Source organism: Chaetodon auriga, chromosome 16, assembly GCF_051107435.1.
Source record: "Chaetodon auriga isolate fChaAug3 chromosome 16, fChaAug3.hap1, whole genome shotgun sequence".
Classification (NCBI taxonomy): Eukaryota; Metazoa; Chordata; class Actinopteri; order Chaetodontiformes; family Chaetodontidae; genus Chaetodon; species Chaetodon auriga.
The window spans coordinates 20,017,493-20,037,617 of NC_135089.1; the positions used below are offsets into that span (position 1 = coordinate 20,017,493).

Here is a 20,125-nt window from a genome sequence, read left to right on the forward strand (position 1 = left end):
GATTTATCATTTATTTATCTATGTCACTTTATTTGGATAAACTGGCGGCCTTGAATTGTATGAAGGCGTTTGTTCACTTCATGTCAGAGTATGAAGGATTTTTTTTTTTTTTTTTAAATCTGGAATTTCTGCCTCTCGGGATTAAATTTGAATGTCTAAAATGACTCTTCGCTTAAGACTTCTCTGAAAAGTGGGCATCGAGGCCTACTGTCCGCCAAAACCGAGAGCAGCCGCCGCACCGCCGCTGCTGATTGTGATTTGTGTGACAGGGCGAAGCGCCGCAGCCAATGAGCGCGCCGTGTGAGCCAAAGGAGGCAGAGAATGTTGCGCACAGACGCACAGCGCGCTTTGGAGAGGAGGAACACACTCCACTCCTCTCTGCTGCCTGGCACCTCTTCTCAACGCGGGAGAGAATGAGCACCGGACTGGTTATTTAGCACGGAGAGAAGAAGGAAAATAACCCGAGTCGAAGGATTTTAAATCATTTTTACGGCCCGTTTGTCCGGAGTTCCTGTTTTTTTTTTGTTTTTGTTTTTTTTTTTGCTTTGTTTTGTTTTTGTTTTGTTTTTTTCCAACGGGTGCCGTCTGCTGCGCGTCGGCCTCTCACGCGTCTTGTCTTTGTCAATGGTTTTAAACAGTGAGCGTCACGTTTGTGGACCCTTCAGCTGGGATGTAGCGGAGGACAAACCCTCCTAAACCCGCTCTGTAGCCGCTCCTTTTCATTCATCAGGAATATAGTGACATTTGTCGGAGGTAAACTACATTTTAAACGGCTGATGTTGGTTTCTGGAAAGTGAAGCACTTCTCTGCAAGTCGATAGACTTTTTTTTTTTTAACATTGATGGTGGGTTGTCTTATAATGACCCCCGCCTGGAGGTCGTAGCTGACCCTTCTTATTTCCCTCGACATCACTGCCCCTCACCCCAATGATGACTATGAGCTCTATATCAGACACTTTAGTCCCGCCTGATCCGTCCAAATCGGCGTTTTTGGAGTTCGGCGGCCACGGCTACCCCGGACCCCAGCAGCCCTCCCCCGGCTTGTCCCACAACCATTACCCGGTTCACGGTTTGCACGCCGTCGGGCCTTCGCAGCACGACGGGCCCTTCTCCTCCGGTGCATCCTCGTACGGTCGCCCGCTGGGATACCCGTCCTATCACAGCCCCGTGAGCGCCCACCACCCCGGGGCTTACCTGCCCTATCAGCACGGGGGTCACGGCGGCGCGCTTGGACACACCAGACTGGAGGATGCGGGTAGGTTCATTCAGAAAAAATATCAAATATTCATGTCTGCACGTCTCCTTTGCATCCACACTTTACCCTGATCACCAATGTGACCTAACGCCTGAACACTGACCATGTGGAGCCTCAGCAGATGAGCTCAGCGATCACACTTCTCATTCATTCCACGTCTTTTCAGCTGGTGTGGACTTGGAGTTGAAAGATGTCAGAGAAAGAAAACAGCAGTTTTGAGCCACTCAGCGTTAGTTTAATTGAGTCATGGCTTATTTGATTTTTACTGGGCCCACCCGTCCTAAAAATAGGCTAAATGTTTTTCATTAATGATTCTGTGGCTCGTCCTGAATAGAGACTGATGTGACGGCCCGAGTCAAAGTGATGATAACTGTACCACCTCACAGGCCATTACATGAGACAATACGCATGAAATAAGTAAAGAGAAATATGTATTCATCACAGATGGTCCACTTGAAGTGGGTCTCTATTGTAAAAAGCATGAAATTTATTGCACAGCGGAGAGCAATAATTGGATCCACACAGGTCGGCCACAGCGTCGTGTTTAGTGTACTTTGGGGTTGGACGGGAGATGAGCTGGAGGCCTGCAGAGACTGTGGGACTCTCCACAAGAAGCGGCTCTGTGGTGTCCCACAGCGGCCCCGAGCTGCGCGCTCTCCAAACCCAAAGCCTCAAAACTCAGCCCATCATCTCCCTGTTTCTGCTGCCTCCACACCACACACACGCGTCTAGTCATAATAATAATAATAATAATAATAATAATAATAATAATAATAATAATAATAATAATAATACCCACAACAGCAATACGCCAATAACAACAGTCTAATAATAAGAATATCAATTTCACTTGGCCTGCCTCTTTCACAGCTGACAAATAATAATGATTAAAAAAAGTGCTGAATTTGATTAAAACAAAATGTTGACGGAACCAAGAATATTTCCTGCCTGTTATCCATTTGAACCGGTATTTCAAAATAAAATGACTCAAGAATTCTCACCTTTCCCAAGGAACAGATCATTTGACCTCAGATCAATTACAAAATACATAACATTACATTAGCAGTTGTTTTTTGGTTATCACACAACCTGTTGGCCGTCACCAGCGTGGCCCATTGTGAGGACTATGGATTACTTCATGCAGATTTACTGCAGAGCACTTGAAATACACATGACAGACAGTAGCTCATTTCGTTGATAGCTTATATTCTAAAAAGATTTACGTCAGTGCAATGAAACATAATAAATACACACATTTTCCCAATTTGATATGAAGAGCAAAAATCCAGTTTACACTGACAAGAGAAAAAAAAAAGATATTCTAATTATGTTATCCGCTCATTTTCTGAAATCCACCATGCTCAGATGTTTTGTGGTGAAGAAGAACAGTCTGCACACAGGACACAATTGCTACTGTTAATAATAATGTGGGTCCTATTAAAAAAATGCTTAATGCTCTGTCGAAACTGTTTTATTTCTTTCTTCCAGCCCTCATGTAGGGTATCATTTTTAAAGTCTGGCATCTCATTTTGTCAATTTAACATGTACAAAGAAGCCAAAATATAAGAAAAATGACACAGGAGCCTACGAAGATGTGCAGGTCTTTACTGATAATCACAAAATATTATTATAGAACAATTCAAGGTTGCAAAAAAATGTAGTTTCACCATGTATACACTCAAATACAGCGGAAAAATGTAAGAAATTAATTCAGATTAATTCATTAATCCATAGCAGTCTATTTACATATAAGTGATTTTATCCCAACTCCCCTTTGTGCCTTTTGCATTGAAATTTTTATGCATGTCGTTGTAAATTGCTGAACATATTAATTTAAAGTTTCATTAAACAGATTTTTTTTTTTCATGGTCTACAGATGTCAGTTAGATGAAGATGTGAAAACGCCAGATCAGCACTTTGAACTGCTTTGAGCTGCTAAAACAGTGTGTGTTCACAGATGGTAAACACACACGACATTGTTTCATCTCCGTTATGCTTCCTGACATTTCTTAACCTTCCCTCTAAATATGGTGATGATTTTGAACTGATGACATGTTGACACATTGCTTGAGTCAGCTGTAAAACACGGTCGAACACAATGGATTTTCATTTTCTCTGTATCTGTGGTTAGTGATGACAGAACTTCAGCTCCCAAGAAGACTATTTATATTTCTCTAATTGGAGTTCTATAATAGTTTCTTCACAAGAGGTCAAACAGAGAGTTCAACCGCTGTGGTGTCTGACCGACTAAAGCATAAGGAGGATAACATACAGTACATTTGATATATATATACGCCTTTATAGTTATTTCTGTATTTCTCACTTTCATTAAATCATCAGGTCCAGTTTCTGAAGTGAAGTGATACCACTGCAAGACATTATGGAGGCTTAGTAAGGTTAGACTTTATAAAAATTAAATATTTAAAGAGAAAGAATCATTATTATTATTTTACATGTGCAAAGCTCATGTCAGTAAAACACAAGCACAAAATTTATGCTGGTAAATTAACACCTTGTGAAGTTTTCCTCTTAAAATTGACCATCTTTCTTTCTTTCTTTCTTTCTTTCTTTCTTTCTTTATTTTGCTCGTCTCACTGCTGATGCACGGTGCTGTCTCTAACCTGAGCTGCAGCTCAGTTTCAGACTCTGAACATCTTGTGGGGCCTTGGCTTGTCCGCAGCTGTTCTCTCCTGCCACTGCAGGCTATAAGCTCATGTCATAACAAAGATCAGTGTGGGCGAACATACGCAGTCGTATAGGTTTCTTGAAAAAAGAAGAAGAAGAAAAACCCTCTCAGCTGAGCTGCACTTAAACCAAACTGCTTTGGAATCTGGTGTCAGGGAGTCATTCTCCTCATTTTACAGCGTTCTTGTCATATTTCAGGACCCTGAACTGTGCTCTGGTTGTGTTGTTTTTTCCTTCAGCTCATAGCAGTCTGAAATCCATCAGCCTGCATTCCCACAGAATGTAAATTGATTTTGTATTACACAATATTACGGAAGGAAAAGCCTTACATTAGCCTTACAGCATCACAACAAATTTGTGTTTGAGTCCACTTAAAGAAAAATGCTGTCGCCACTATTTTCTTCCATTTTGTGGTTAAATTTAATATGGTTGAGGTTAGGTGCAAGGTTAAACTTCTTTACTGTAATAAAATGGTTGAGCCTATACATATACTGACTGACTGTCCCTACATATTGGACAAAAGAGAAACCTTTTTTTAACACATAAGTATAAATTTCCTGTGAAATGAGGTTGAATCTGTTTCTGTTTATTCTTAAAAACTTCCATCACACTCTAATAGAGGCCACGTGGATACTGTGTGAAAACAGATCTGCTCCCTGAATTACATTCTATTCTCTTTAGCATTTTTATGGAGTAGAAATGCTGATTAATCAGAAAAATCGTACACAATGAGGCACAGAAAGCCACCACAAGCTTTCACTTAAAAAGCTCAAATATGTGACAGACGTGACGAGATGTCAGAAAAAACAAAAGATATGATAAAAAAAAATGGACTGTAGAGATATTTTTGCCAGAATTTCTATTTTTCTCAACATTTCGAAGGATGTCATGACCACAAAGGGTTTCAGTGTGTTGATGTAAGATGAAACACCGCGACTAATCTTGTGATCTTTTGCAGGATGGTCTCTGTAACGCGAAGGCCAAACTCATGTCCCCACTGAACTGCCAGTGTTGATATTTATCTTTGGAAAATTCTGCTTTCCTCCAGAACACGAGAAGCCCACGGCGGTGATAGAGAACGGGGAGGTGAGGCTGAACGGGAAGGGGAAGAAGATCAGGAAGCCTCGGACCATTTACTCCAGCCTGCAGCTCCAGGCGCTCAACCAGCGCTTCCAGCAGACCCAGTACCTCGCCCTGCCCGAGAGGGCCGACCTGGCAGCCAAACTGGGCCTGACGCAGACACAGGTACTGTGGTAGATAGCACACACACACACACACACACACACACACACACACACAGAAAAAGAAACAAAATAAGCCAATGAGGGCTACTGATATCAATACACTCTCCAGCTCTAACTTATTTTAGCCTGATGATGCAAGGAAATCCAAAAAAAAACAATTGAATGCAAACACAAAAAGAGAGAAAAAATAATGAATATTTTATTCTAATATGAGGAATTTGTTTAAAAAAAAATGTTACATTGCTGAAGGTCAAAATATAATTATCTGCTTTCCTATGAAATAAGTGTTGACTAATTTCTCCAACTGAGGGCATATGTGCTAATGTCTACAGTATTTATGACACACTTTGAGGGGGTTGCATGAGCTATCACTGGAATGCATGACCACAACATTATATATTAATTCAACATACATACATGGAGTTTTTTTAATGGAAAACACTCCCAGAAAGTGAAATCAGATTTATTGCAGAATGTGAATCTGACACGTGTGTGTGATTGTCGGAGTGGAATTGATATCAAAGACTTCCTCGTTTTTCCAGTGAAAGGGCAAAGGGGGCAGCATTAAAGCCCAAACAGGCACCGCTGCATCCTTGTTGACTGGTGTCACTGCACGTTCCTCTGTGTGTCAATTACTGTGTCAGTGATCATGTGAAGTTTAGTCATAGAAAGCTTGACAAGAAATCAGAAAACAAAGGACATGAAACCGAACAACAAGAAATGAACAGGGCTTGAGCCTGTCTGTGTGTGTATGTGTGTGTGTGTGTGTGTGTGTTGGGTGTAACTGTGAACATACATTTATATGTCTGCTGACGAGGTTAAAGAGAAGACTTGTTTTGCCACTGGTCATCTTTCCCTCGCAACACTTTTTATTTGTTTGTTTCCTTTCTCTCAGAACACACACACACACACACACACACACACACACGTGCAGTCACAAGCAAATAAAAGCCTAATGGCGGCCATTTTGTCTCTTACATGAAGTTGGTGAACCAGCGTTGGATGCTGTCGCGTTTGAACAAGTGACGTCTTTCAGCCTCTTGTTTCAGCAGTATGAACATCTGAATTTCATATTGTTTTTATGAGGCGCTCTGGGATTTAATAATAATCCACAACATTTTCCTATAAATAAACGTCTACTTTTCCACACTCCATTGATATTAGACAATAGTGATTCAACTCTTACCCAGTCCATTAAAGCTCTGCTATTTGCTGCTCGAAACACACCGGACTGATATTGACTGGTTTGTTTTTTTTTCCTCTTCTATTCCATCTGTGAAACCTGTTTAAAAAGAGCTATAACCTGAGTCAAGACAGCAACAAAAACACGATCAGATATTATTGTTATGTTTGTGTGACTTGGCTAATACTGTAGAGAGACTATAACTTCAGAGGTGGTTCCTCTGAGCATCTTTAACGTAAGATATTAGAGAAATCGTTCAGTTTCAAAGGTCTTTAAAATACAGTATGTTGTGAAATAACAGCTACAAGCCGAAAAACACACATCTCATTATGAAAAACATGGTCTTACTCTAAAATTGCCTTTTGGATGGCCAAACTTGACATAATCTGGCTGTCCTTACCATTCATTTGATTCAGTAGTTTGTGCTGTGCAGCTAGTACACAAGCAAATACACAAGTTTTCAGGATGGATCTTGGAGTAAAAAGGCTTTGTCATGCAACTTGTTGTTAAAAACCCTAAAATGTAGAAACTTGTGCTCCTCCTCAGGAAAATCTACCAACAAAATCAGTTCTTTCAGCTTTTTTGCCCATTGCCAGTTTGTATAAAGGTCAAATTTTGATTACTTACAGTCCTTAGTTTAGGACTGAAATCTTTGTTTTTTGTTATAAAAGATTAATTCACTGCTTTATACATTTGAAGGTGTAATTTAAAGAAATCTTAACCTCACCAGCTGACACAAATAAGTCAAGAGCTGAGACTGCAGCTACTGCAATCTGCTAGTTAGCTTTAGCAGATGTTCAGCTTGTTTTTTTCTCCATCTTGACTGGATTGAGCTACTGCCTCATTTAGTTAAAAGGAATAAAAAAAAAACTTCATGAGAGAGATGCATAAAAATAGATGTTTTGTCATTTACAGATAAACACTGCAAGGAAAATTTTTTGTAAATGTAGTTTTAGCTAATTTAAGCTAGGTTAGCCGTCGCTATCTCAACAGCTTCCACAGCTTTAGCTCTCTTTGGCTCAGTTTGGCTTGGGTTTTTGCTCTGTTTAGTCGGTACTCCATTTTTAAAAACCTGTTTTTATAGAAATTATACATTTCTATGACATAATATATTATTGAAACAGATCTCAAAGGTCTTAACTCAGTTTGGATCGAATGTGCACGCTAGTTACTGTGTTCTGACTTTGTAGGTAGTGTGGCCTAGTTACTAGCGTTACATGAAAATGATTTCTGACATTATTAAAAATGCAGTCTTTCAACGAAAAGACTTTTGAACTTGGGAGCACCAGGTGAAATTTGGAAAACAGGAACCATTTTCAGTAGCACATTCATATTACGTCCACTGGTTTCCCGTCGTAGAGCGCCCAGCCACTGTCATTTAGAGCTGTTAACATCCTGCCTGTGATTATAACCATTGTTCAAGACAGGACGAGTCGGCACACGCAGCACCATCTTTGTGCCAAGAAATAAGTGGGTCTGTGACACTTTTTTAACAGTCATGTGATGCTGTGTGTAGCACTATCAAAGATAAAGGTGAAGAGTAAAGGTTTGAGTATGGAGCAGGTGTCCCAGTGGGGAGACATTAGGAGGAATTGTTCGGGAATAGCTCATTTGAAATATGATACGTGTGTGTGTGTGTGTGTGTGTGTGTGTGTGTGTGTGTGTGTCTGTACTGAGTATACATAAACAGCTGAGGTCATCAGATGAAGTGTCCTAATCCCGTATGAATTAACCACCACAGCTATGTTTACACTGGGAGTAAGAGATGATCTGTTCATTTGCCTTTGCCTTTTGTAGTGGCGAAGCGGTTTTGAATGTGGTCTGTTGAAAGTCACACTCACCAAAGAAGCACCTTTCTTAAAAAAATCTTTCTCTCTCTGTATTCTTTGAGGTGGTTTGGATGAGGGAAAGTGAGCTTTGACTGACTGTATTATAGTCTTTACAGTATGTCAGTGTTTGCTGATACTGTAGGGCAATTAAAGGATATCTCTGGCTGTAGTTTTAGGAATGCAGACACATTTTTGTGGGTTCGGGATAAAGACTGTAGGTGCCTTTTTTTAAGTGGGTGCGTCTTTTCTCTAAGTGCCTGCCCCGTTTAGCTGCAAGCCAGCATCGAGGTGAGACTTTTCAGACATAGCAGCTCCACAGAGGGGTTTCCCACAGTTTGCCTGCTAAGAAATGTTTTAATGTCATGACTCGATTGTGAACTGGTTTTACAGGTTGCTCAAAAGTCAAAATGCTTAACTTTTTTTTTTTTTTTTTTGAGCATCAAGTCAATGCTACCAGCCAAAATCACCACCAAATAACCACTTGCTTTAAAATATCAGAGCAACAAGGATTGGTTAACTAGTTCCTACATTAAGTGACTACAGTTTAGTTGGTCAGAATCAGATACCTGGTTGAAATGCTGTGAACAGTCCTGTATTATATGAATAAAAACACAAAAGGACAGATAAATTCACTTATTTTTTGATGTGTTACATGAAGGACATGTACATATTACTTACACATTATGCTTCAGCTGTGATTTTGAGAGAGTTTACTGGTACGGTTGGTAGGAGAGGTTGACGAAAGTGGATGGCAGCCACAGTATGAATACAGTCATTGGTGGAGCATGTTTCTGCACCTCTTGCTTGTGCTTAAGTTTGTCAGATTTGTTGTTTTTTCCCTTGCGTGATACGCAAAAATTCATGTAGCATATTTAACAAATAGCATGACTTTTAGCCTGTTTGACAGGTACTTCAACCCTCTCACGGTCATCCCTCTTCTTCTTCTAGTTTTATTGGCGGATGGCATTTGACTGATGAACATCTAATGTTCTAAAAATATGGGAGATGTACAAGAAAATATTAAAAAGGGAGTAAAGTGGAAGAGAGGGGTAAAATCCAGGTAAATCCCAGGAAAAATGGAAGGGTTGACAGGTCTGAACAAGCAGTCAGACAAGGACACCGGTGTTTAACACTTTATTGGAGGTTTGACCAAAAAGGAGTGCGGGCTTAATGTCTTCAATAACCATTCATTGCACATTACTCATTACACAAAAACAATTTTGATGTGCAGCTAGTACAGTCGAAGTTGAATCAGGAAATCGAGCTGCACTGACAATTTCTACAGCTGGGATCCACATTACTAGATGGCAGCCCATTCATTCCTATGAAAGTTCCTCGCTGGGCACAAAACACCTCAGGTTTTTCCAGCTTATTGGGCAAGTAGAGCATGTTACAGGCCTTCTCCAGGTGAGTTCGCCAGTTGAGAGCATGAGTGTTAGACACTTCCTCTGGCCAAGTCAGCTGTTGACTCCCCACAGACATGAAACGAGTTTGATTGGACTGACTGGATCAAGTTTTGGGTATGTAAAGAGTCATTTAAGGGTCTGAATGTCTGTTTGTTGGCAAATGTTAGCGATGGTGCTAATCATACAAATTTTACTTTTAACTATCCGATGTGCCATGTGCAGATATTGCAAAAAAACATTGAGTGTTTTTTTCTTAAATATTGACATTAAAATTAAAAAATATCACAATCCAGGGTTTTGCAAAATCATCCAAAGGTCAGTCAGTGTTCTGTGTGGTCATAGGCTTGCCTTTGGATACTAACAGCAAGTCTAACCTGTAGTGTAGTTTTTAAGAAATAACCTCTTTGTTGCAAACTACGAATTTCATAATTTTCAGTTCACCTGTCAATCCAGAGTAAATCTGAGCTCAATTAAACACTGTTGATAAGCAGGTATAGCTAATGGATGTTGTAAACATTGACCCCTGGGGAAAACATATTAGATTAGATTAGATTAGATTTGTCATTTAACACAATGCTGTCTTTTGATTGGCTCGTCTTCTCTGTTTCTGGTGGTGAAAAATTGAATCAGTGGTGACAAAAAACAGCCATATTGAAACACACAGTACGGTATGTACTGTGCACAAAAACACATTCCTCATATGCATGGATGTACATTAGTCCAGACACACACACACACACACACACGTATCTACTCAACCATATGTAGCTCATGTGCATTTTCATACTGTATACAGATGGAAACATAAAACACACTCACTTGAAGATAGTGATCATACACCACATCTCTAGCCTGCCTTCATGCCATTAGGCCGGCAGCCAACCACTGACCACTTCGCTAATGTTCCCAGACACAGCTGAGAAATGGCACGTAGCACAGCTCTAACGTTTTTCCTTTAACCCTCTCTGTCTCGGGCTCACATGTACACACATATTCATATTGGCACAAACAGCTTAAACCACCAGCAAATGGAAGTCTTTGATTTCAGAAAATCTTCCCAGGACACCGCTGATCAACTTTTCAAGAATATGCAAACACACACAGCAAGGTTTGGTTTGATATATCATGTTCACACACGCACACACACACAGACGCACTCAGTGGCACCTGTCCTGCCTCTCAGCCACTCTCCTCTAATGTCCTCTAATGCTGGTGTCATTAGTCGTGCTCTCAGAGAAGCTGTCAGTTCCATGTTGCTGCTGGAATATGAAACCAACAATTACAGCAGAAATCCTCTCACTGAGGCTGCATTAACTTAACGTTCTGTTGATTGACTCCTGGGCTCATCAGCTACACTCCACATACTCTCTTTAGGTTTTCATCCATGAGCTACCACTGTGTGCACCATTCTAGGTAATTGTTATACTGCAGGCACTGCAGTTTGACGGCTGTGATTTTTTTTAGCACTTTATTGTAAAAAAAAAAGGGCAATTAAGTTCTTAAGATTTCAGATATGACTTTCTTTTTTGGTATTTGCAGAATTTACTCAATATAGAAATTGGAGAACTTACAGTACGAGTTTAAAGTGGATCTCTGGATAGCAGCATTGTGTGCTGTAATTATAATGGTATTGCAGATTTATGGAGTGATAGTTTCATTTTATGCATTTGCCACCATCCATATTAACTTCTAACATGTGCTGTGATTGACGTCAGCAGATATACTGGAACAATAGAGATCAAATTAAATGTCAAATTTCTCTCTGCATGACTCCTTGGCCGTGTGCGCTGAGTGCTGGGTGTGAAAGCTGGGTGCCTTTTTGATTATCGGGTAAAAGGATAATTTTTTCCACATATTTAGAGTCAATTAGACCAGTCTGAATTTAGAATTTTTATAGAATCAAATATCTTCCATGAACCACTTCAACCATCTTCATAAATACCCATAAAATCCTGGGGTAATAATTCCCAGGACTGTCAGTGTGGAGGAGAAAACAATTTTAGCGCCAAGGGTGTTTTCTCTTCTTTTCCTTTCTCTTTTATCTTTCGCTCCTCTGTTGCCGGCCAGGCCTTTTTCTTCGTGCGGCACTAGTCCTTGGGGCGTTCGCTTTTCCTTTACAGCACAGTTAAAACCTGTTTGAGACAAAAAGTATCTTACACAGACTGAGTGTAATTATTTATGATTCATTTGTTCCCGCTAAGATGACAGGTTGCCCAAGAGGCATATTCATGTAATTTGATGCTCAATTTGAAAGCATGCTGGAAACAGACAGCATGTCATTCATATCAACATCACAAATGAATCATCTGTGACCACAGAAAGGGATATTCAGTTCAATATTTTCAGATATTCTAATGATATTATATGTTATGAACACACATAATATTCTTCATATGGGGCTGCTTTTTATAATTTGGACATTTGCATTCCACAAAGAAGAGCATCAGTGTCAGACTCACTGAATTATATCACGCACGTTTACATTCAACATCCATTACTTGTACATCTCTGCACATTATAAACCAATAAGGACTGATGGGTCTATATGAAACACAGTGTTGCAATAATCTTATTATACTCAATGTGATTAGCTCGTCTGGTATCTGCACAATATTCCTATTTGTGTGGAAGTCAATGGTACAGTCATGCTAGTGTAGACACGCCTACTGTACTTTACTTTCTGTCACATTATTGCCGGCTTGCACGCTATAGCCTACATTATGTTTTTTCACATTATTTGTGCATCTGTATGACTCATCATCGGCTAATTGTCTGCCACGTTACTGCATTGCATTGTTACTGTGAGGGTAGCCTGCAAGGAAAAGGAATGCACCATCATCAACGGCAAATCAGCCTATTTTGAAGGATACCAACCGTCACCCGTGCACCGTCACTACCAATCTAGCCAGGTAGTCTCAACTCAGGTAAACTTTAGTTTCAGCACGGTCGGTAAACAGTGTTGCACTGGTAAAAGGTAAACTGCATTTTATATTGCACTTTGACTTCTCAAAACATTTTACAACACAGACCACGTTAACCCACACACACTGCTGGCACAGCACTGGCTCAGTATCTTGCCCAGGGGCACTTCAGCATGCAGACCGGAGGAGCCAGGGATCAACCTGTTCTACCTCCTGAGCCACAGCCGCCTGTATACTGTAAAAGCCAATCACACAACAACCAAAAAAAATTAGTTCATGCTGAGGTGCTGTGAGTGCAGGACCACAAGACCGACAGAGCAAAGTGTGAATACAGCATTTTCTCACTTTAGATAGATGGAGAGGAATGTTATGTAGGTAGTTAAATCTAGACATCATAGTAGTTATGTAGTTAGCACAGTGAGGCTTCAAAGAATGACAGTGACTCTGGAGCTTGGCATAGCTGTGATGTTGTGTATAAGGGTATAAGCTTGCCATCTGCTGGCTGTTGACTGTTGGTGTCAGAACTGCTGAAGTAACACAAAACACAACACCCTGACAAAGGTTCAAAACATGAAATGTTGCAGTATACAGTCCAACCCAAAGGTAGGCTAACATTGTTTCCTTTTGATACTAGTAGATTAATTATGCATGATTAGCCAACGTTTTGTTAGCATTCAGTTAGCGTAACAATAGCCAACCCAAACCCTGCCATTACCTAACATGATTTTTCTCTGTGGAGAGCCTCTCTTTGTATGAGCACTTGTCTTTTGTACACACTTTGTACGTTACTGAAAACTAATGATTGACAGAGGACAAATGACTGGTGACAAAGACAAATGACAGCTAGTACGCTTTCCTCCAAAAATGGCAGCGCCGCCCCACAATGGGCCACGATTCATATTCCCTAATCCGAGAAGGCGTGTCTGTGGTTGGTATAGGCCGACAATACTGAGTGTAGTATGGCCTCATCATAATTTACTGTAGTTTTGTCTTTTATCATTTTGATATTAATAATAGTCATTGAGGTTGTTATCTCTCATTACCTCCTTAAAACATCTCTGTAACTGCTTGTAATTTCATTTTTGACGTTGTTTTATGGAAGTTGGACTCGTGCACTTCACTTAAATACTTTTCAGTTGGGTTTCACTTGAGAGGAGCAGCTAAAACATCAATGCAATAATATGCCTTTGCCTTAAACTAACATCTAGTTGACAGCTGACATTAACGTGCTGCCTATAAACATGAACAACGGTTGACTGAAAGTCACATTACATCCACAAACTGAATGGTTCTTGATAATATCACATTAACATTAGTTTACCTCTTTATAAACGTTTTGTTGCTGCCTCATGGCAATTTTTTTCAGTGGAATTATGGATGCATTTAGTCCATAAAGCTGTTACATGTTTCCTTCCAATGAGGTTCATTTTTATTATTAATGCATTAGTTCAAGCAGCTAAATCAACTTCTTATGAAGAGATATACATGCAGGTCATTGAACAATACTTCATTACAATGAACTTGATTAACCCTCTGCCTGTCACATTACTTTATTCCTTATTTACAAAATGTAGAACACTTTGTCATAGTTTTCATCATCAAAGGTTACTTTTTATTTTGTTTCACGTTTTCTGACAAAGTTTTCACTGAAGAATTAACACATCCACCTTCATGCCAGTTAATTACGAATATAAAGAAACTTGACAAATCAATGATAGACCAACACTGGCTGCTCGATGATATTTATTACACCATACAATCACAGATCCACCACCCAAAAACACATTACAGGTCAGTGAAGGGGTCGTCCTTGTTAGGGGTTTGAAACACTGACCATATTGTGCCCATCTCTTATCACAATATCAAAATTCAAGCAAAAAATGCCAACATTTTTGGCAGTGCAACATCGACAGTCACACTATATTTTCCCCTCTTTTTGAAGACCTCATGAGATGCATTCACTGTACATCAAACATCTCGGAGAAGCATGCTGTAGTATGGATTATTACATTTTTCCTTTTCCTCGTCCTCCAGGTCAAAATTTGGTTCCAAAACAAACGATCCAAATACAAGAAGATCATGAAGAACGGGCCCTGTGGACCTGAGGGAGACCATCTCGCCCCCCCACCACCATCTTCCTCATCTCCGTGCTCCCTGTGGGACATCAGCATGGCCGCCAAAGGCGCGCCGGTGCACTCTGGAGGATACATGAACAATTTTGCTCACTGGTACCCTGGACACCAGCAGGACTCCATGCCGAGGACTCAGATGATGTGACAGACAGGAGGATGCAGCACTTCCAGGACAAATAATGGATTTATACCAGGAAGCTGGCCGGAGCTGTTAGGGACATGGACATTGTTAAGAGTCTGAGCTGCTCTGGAGGCAAAAATAATGTAACTGGCAGAGATCAATTGCAGTGAACTGATATATGGCTAATTTACTTTAAGCTGAAAACAGCAAAGAAAATTATAGACTGCTAGTAAGATAATTAAAAATTTGATTAAAAAAAAAGCGGTAAAATACGTCATCAGGACTGTAGCCATAGAAACTGGGTAGACGTGGCTACATGATTGCACCATTGCAACCATAACATTCTAAATAAACCCAGTGAGACTGCTGACGAGCTTCCAACTAGCTGTCAGCTGCTAGCTAAAGATGGTTAGCTGTGCCTTTGCATCTGTGATGTCCAACACATCTTGATGTGAAATGAACAAAATGGCTCACATCTCAGTGCCCGAGTGATTAGCCAGATATGAATAGAGCTAAATTGGTCAGTGTCTCCATTGTGAGGATTGGATGCTCAGTCCTATAAATCAGAACTGAGCATTAGCTGCCATGCAAATCCTACCAATCTGCAGAAAGCTGAAAAAAACTGCATTCCAGCCAGAAGCAAGTGATTAGTTAGCCTCGTGCACCCTCCAAACACCAACGAGCCGTGCTAGTCTACAGCTGTGTAAGGCTGGTTAACACTTACCAAAAGTCTTGAGTTCCACAAAAACAAAATGATTTTTATGCTTTTATTTGTAGTCTTTTATTTTACTGTATTTCACTGATTTCAATCTTTTTGCTGTTGGAAATTGTGTATATTTGACTCCACTTATTAAGATTTAAAGTTAAACTGTGTTACTCTGCTGAACACCAGCCTCACAGTGACAGGATAATGGGAATTGCCAAAATGCAGCTTCCCGTGTAGCAGTAGACCAGATTAAGAAAGTCAGAGAAGTGACTCAGTAATGTCCTTCGACGCAGCAATATTTAGCTAATATTAGCCATCATAAGCTACTGGTCATCCCTGATCATGTAAGGCTGTAACGGAGTGTCCCGAATGGAGCAACAGTTTGTTTAATTGCTTATGAATTCCACTTTTCTAAGGGGAAGATTGTATTGTTTCTTTCTTCAAACGTTGACGTAGTCTCACTTTAACACAGCCAGTCGAGTTATTTCTGTCTCCAGAGGAGCTCTGCCCGCCAAGACATTTTTGATAAAGCTACAACTCAAAGCCGGCCCTGCATCTCTGGTTCTGGACATTTCAGGTTTTTCTCTTCAGCTGGTTACAGTGGGGCAGGCACACGTGTAAAAACAAGGGTTCGTCAGGGGTTTCTGCATCGTACTGATTCAAAGGACACTCTGGTTTTCTAATGTTAAAAGAACATATCAAATTAAAGAACAAAAGAAGAAACGCTCATTCAGTTCAAACCATTGTGTGTGTTTTTGAAGTTCTGACAGGGTGTAACACTTTAATGGTTTTGTGTAGTATATAGACCTTTAAAGAGCCATTATGAAACAGTACCAACAGGAGCTCTGATAAGGTACATAAACACTTTTATAGAAGCCTTCTTATAATACCCCTTTTTAGGAGTGAATGGGAAATAGGTACTGAATGGAGTCAAATTTTATATATATATTTTTTCAGAATAATAAAAGATGTAAAATAGGTAAAAGATCAAGCAGAAACGTTTTGGAAAGTCATATATGTATAAAATAAATTACAGCAGGTCGTTCAAGATTCTCATTATGTTTTCCACTGACTAGATTTCAGTAAGTGGGCCGATAACTCCAGACAGTCATTGTTCACCTTTATGCCCAGAAAGTGGATTTTAGTCAGAATCTTTGGAGGTAAATAATGAGCTGTCAGCCGCAGGGACTTTGCCATGCTACATAACAGGGTTGAATTCATTCTGCACTTCTGATTGTGAACATTTCACTTTCATTTTCTTTTTTTTTTTTCTCAGATGGTTGTTGTCATTTTAAATATTTCATCACATTTTTTTCTGTTCTCCTGTTGAGACCCTCTGAAACTCCTCATGACCTGCAACTTGCAGTCAAATATATAAGCCATGATCTGTTGACTGGAATTTATTCAACAACCTCTTTAAATACTGAATTGATATTTTGCCGATAATATATTGGCTGTGGGTCAGGTTGCGCTTTGTCATTTGAAATAAATCAAACCCAGTGATCATTGCCACCCTATTTCATTTTGTTTGTTCAACTTACAACCGACAGTGGAACGGATTTGTTTTTGCACAACAGATGATATCAAAATAAGGTTTTGTTAATGTGTAAAATAACATCTTTCTTCTCGGCGTAAGGTTTCTGTGTGCCCCAGTGGCCTGGAGCCATTTTCTCTAAAGTCATAAATCAGAAGAAGTGGGTCACGTCTTTTCGCCCCGCAAACATCTGGAAAAGCAAAAAGAGTCGTCAAACATCGTCAATGATTTTATAAAATGACCACGTCAATTATAGGTAATTTAGGACACAGCTTGTTAAATAAAGCTTTCACTCCGACGCTGTAATTATCTGTAATTGTCAGTCAAGGGAATATCCGTCCGCCTCGGGCCCTAAAGGAAAAGGCGAGGAAGTAGTGGATTACATCAAACTGGATTACTGACGGCTAAACATGAATATCACAAAAATGCACTCATACATTCATGTTATGCTGCTTGAGGTTAGTTTTTTTTCTGAGGTTTAATTTTAGTACTCCTTTTGGAGATTACCTAACAGAGCAGGAATTTTTAGTTCACTTACGTTCCTTTTTTTTTTTTTCCAAGAATGAAAAAGGAAAGTAGTTTGTATATATTCACTCACTGTGTTAGTAACCCAGCAGGCAGGTCACTGTTTTGACTGGTCAGACAGACTGAAAGGACCAAAGAAAACTCAGCAAATTACCTTCAGGTGCAGTCTGATATGGGAAAAACAGGACACGGAGATATGTGTGTCTGACAGACTCTGTGTACATTTAGCTTAAGAGGTGATAAAATCATGTTTTCCTGGCAGAGAGACAGAGAGTGAGAGACAGAGAGAGAGAGAGAGACAGAGCCATTGTTGCACTGCCACGAAAAGTCTGTTGAACATACGACCACACCCAGAAGTCTGAATACATATAGCTCTGCAGTGTCATGCTATACAAAGGAAACATGGCTGTCACCATACAATCATCTCAGGGCGCTTCATGTTCAGACCAAAAGGCTTGTTTGCAAATTGAACACTCTGGATGGATTCAGTGCAGCTGGCAGAAAGAAGATGAAAAGATGGGACTAATAAAAAATAATGAACTGTGTAGGTGGGCTGTGGACTAGCTCGTAGGCTCCAGCTTTGACATGGCTAAACATTATTTAAGCTCAGTAAAGTCTAAGTTGGATAGGACTTTCTCTAAATGCTTCCAAAAGTCCACTGTATTAATTCTGGGCAGTGATGGAAGAAGTATTCTGATCCTTTACTTAAGTTGAAAAAAAAAAAATAAAAATACCCCACTGCAAGTTAAAGTGCCGCATTCAAAATGTTACTAAAGTAAAAGTATTATCAGCAAAATGCACTTAAAGTATCAAGTATAAGTATTCATTCTGCAAGTGTGTTACTATAATATTTGATGTTTTTAATAGTACTGCTGCATTCATGTGTCTGTTGCATTTTACTGCTGTAGATGTTTAAGGTTAAGTTCATTTTAACTTCTTTATATACTGTTGGCCAGTTTAATCTACAGCAATGCATCATTTTCTATAAGATCCTCATGTTAGTAGCGTCTCGGTCCTGTGAGAACCACGAATGTCTAAACTTTTCATAAGCTCAGAAAAACAGCCTGTTTTTAGCTTTGTGATGATGCATTTTCCAGCTATTTTAAGATGATTTTGAATAGTTTTTTTAGCTTTGGAAGGAGGAGAATTTTCTCAACCAATAAAGGAAAAGCTGACAGACAAATGCAGTGGAGTAAAAAGTACAATATTTCCCTCTGAGATGTAGTGGAGTAGAAGTATGAAGTCGCAGAAAATGGAAATACTCAAGTAGAGTTCAAGTACCTCAGATTTGTGCTTCATTACAGTACTTAAGTAAAGGTTGCATAATGAGTTACATCCCAAGACTGGTCCCAGGACTCAGTGTAGCTTTAGCATCCTTCAGCATCTTTACCACTAGCATTAGTGGTGACCCTCCATCCCCCTCAGTTGAAACCAGTCAACCCCAGAATCCATCCATCCCCCTGGATGCATGACAGTACGTGAGCACACTGATCATTGGATGTGATATCATCTAAAAAAAATAAGGAGACATCTGTCTTTTTAATGGGCTCACTGAGTATGTTTTGGTACTAAAGTGGCCCATTTAATGCATTCCTCATGTACAGTGTCTCACTGTTAAGACTGATATGTTTCAGAGATTAGCATGAAATGTGTGTAAGTGACTCATCTGCAATAATGTCGTCCTCTCTTTTCTAAGTAATTAATCATGAGGTATTATTCTTAATTACTAGTGTGGCCAGTCATGTGATGCACAATGGTAACTATTACCACAGAGGAAAAAAATGATGTTAAATGATGTTTCACATGCACTAGAGTTAACATCAGACTGCTCATTTAAAGTCACTAATGGCAGTGAAACTGTATGACAACTTTACAGTAAACCGAGGATTTACATTAATCTTAGGAAATCAAATCCATTTCATTTAGAATGAACCGATTGCTCAAGCACCTTTTCTACAATTTATTGACAAAAGGTTAGATGTTAGCCATCCAATAGCAGTCAGAAACTTCCTGCTGAATTTAGGTTTATTTATTGCTTTGGACCATTACAACATTTATAACTGGTGCTTAACTAGTTAATAAATGCTTGACAACACAGTATAACATAGTTATAATTACACATAATTATATTTATAATTACAAAATATAAATTGTTATAAACCTGCTATAATGTGTGCAAACACTTAATACAGCTCACTATAAAATAGATATAAGACACTATGACACTAAGAACACATTTCAATTGTTTTTCATTGTAAAGAATCCCTTAAATCTAATTTAGATACTCATATTCAAGAGCAATTCACAATGTAAGCATTTATATTCATCCATCTATTTATTCACCTCCTGCAAGTATACAATGTGTGATACACACTGCTTCTGTTTGCTGAGCATGAACGTGCAGCTGATACAGAACGACACGAGTTATGGTGGAAACAACCACTGATGCAACTGTGCTCATCATGTTGGACTCATGTTGTATAAAGAAACAGTTTATTAGCCTCCTTGATGATGCTCGCAGAATATCAGTAACTGACTATATATTAACTATATAAGTATACTGGTAGCTGCTGTAAAAGCTTTAA

At 39.5% G+C, this 20,125-nt stretch overlaps 1 protein-coding gene across 1 annotated transcript; it reads left to right on the forward strand.

The window, feature by feature from the left end:
• Positions 1-427: 427 nt before the first annotated feature.
• On the forward strand, positions 428-16,980 carry LOC143334219 (homeobox protein Dlx4a-like). Its single transcript, XM_076752889.1, has 3 exons — positions 428-1,254; positions 4,988-5,184; positions 14,557-16,980. The coding sequence occupies exons 1-3, from the start codon at positions 927-929 to the stop codon at positions 14,797-14,799; spliced, it is 768 nt and encodes a 255-aa protein (XP_076609004.1). The 5' UTR covers positions 428-926; the 3' UTR covers positions 14,800-16,980.
• The last annotated feature ends 3,145 nt before the right edge of the window (positions 16,981-20,125 follow it).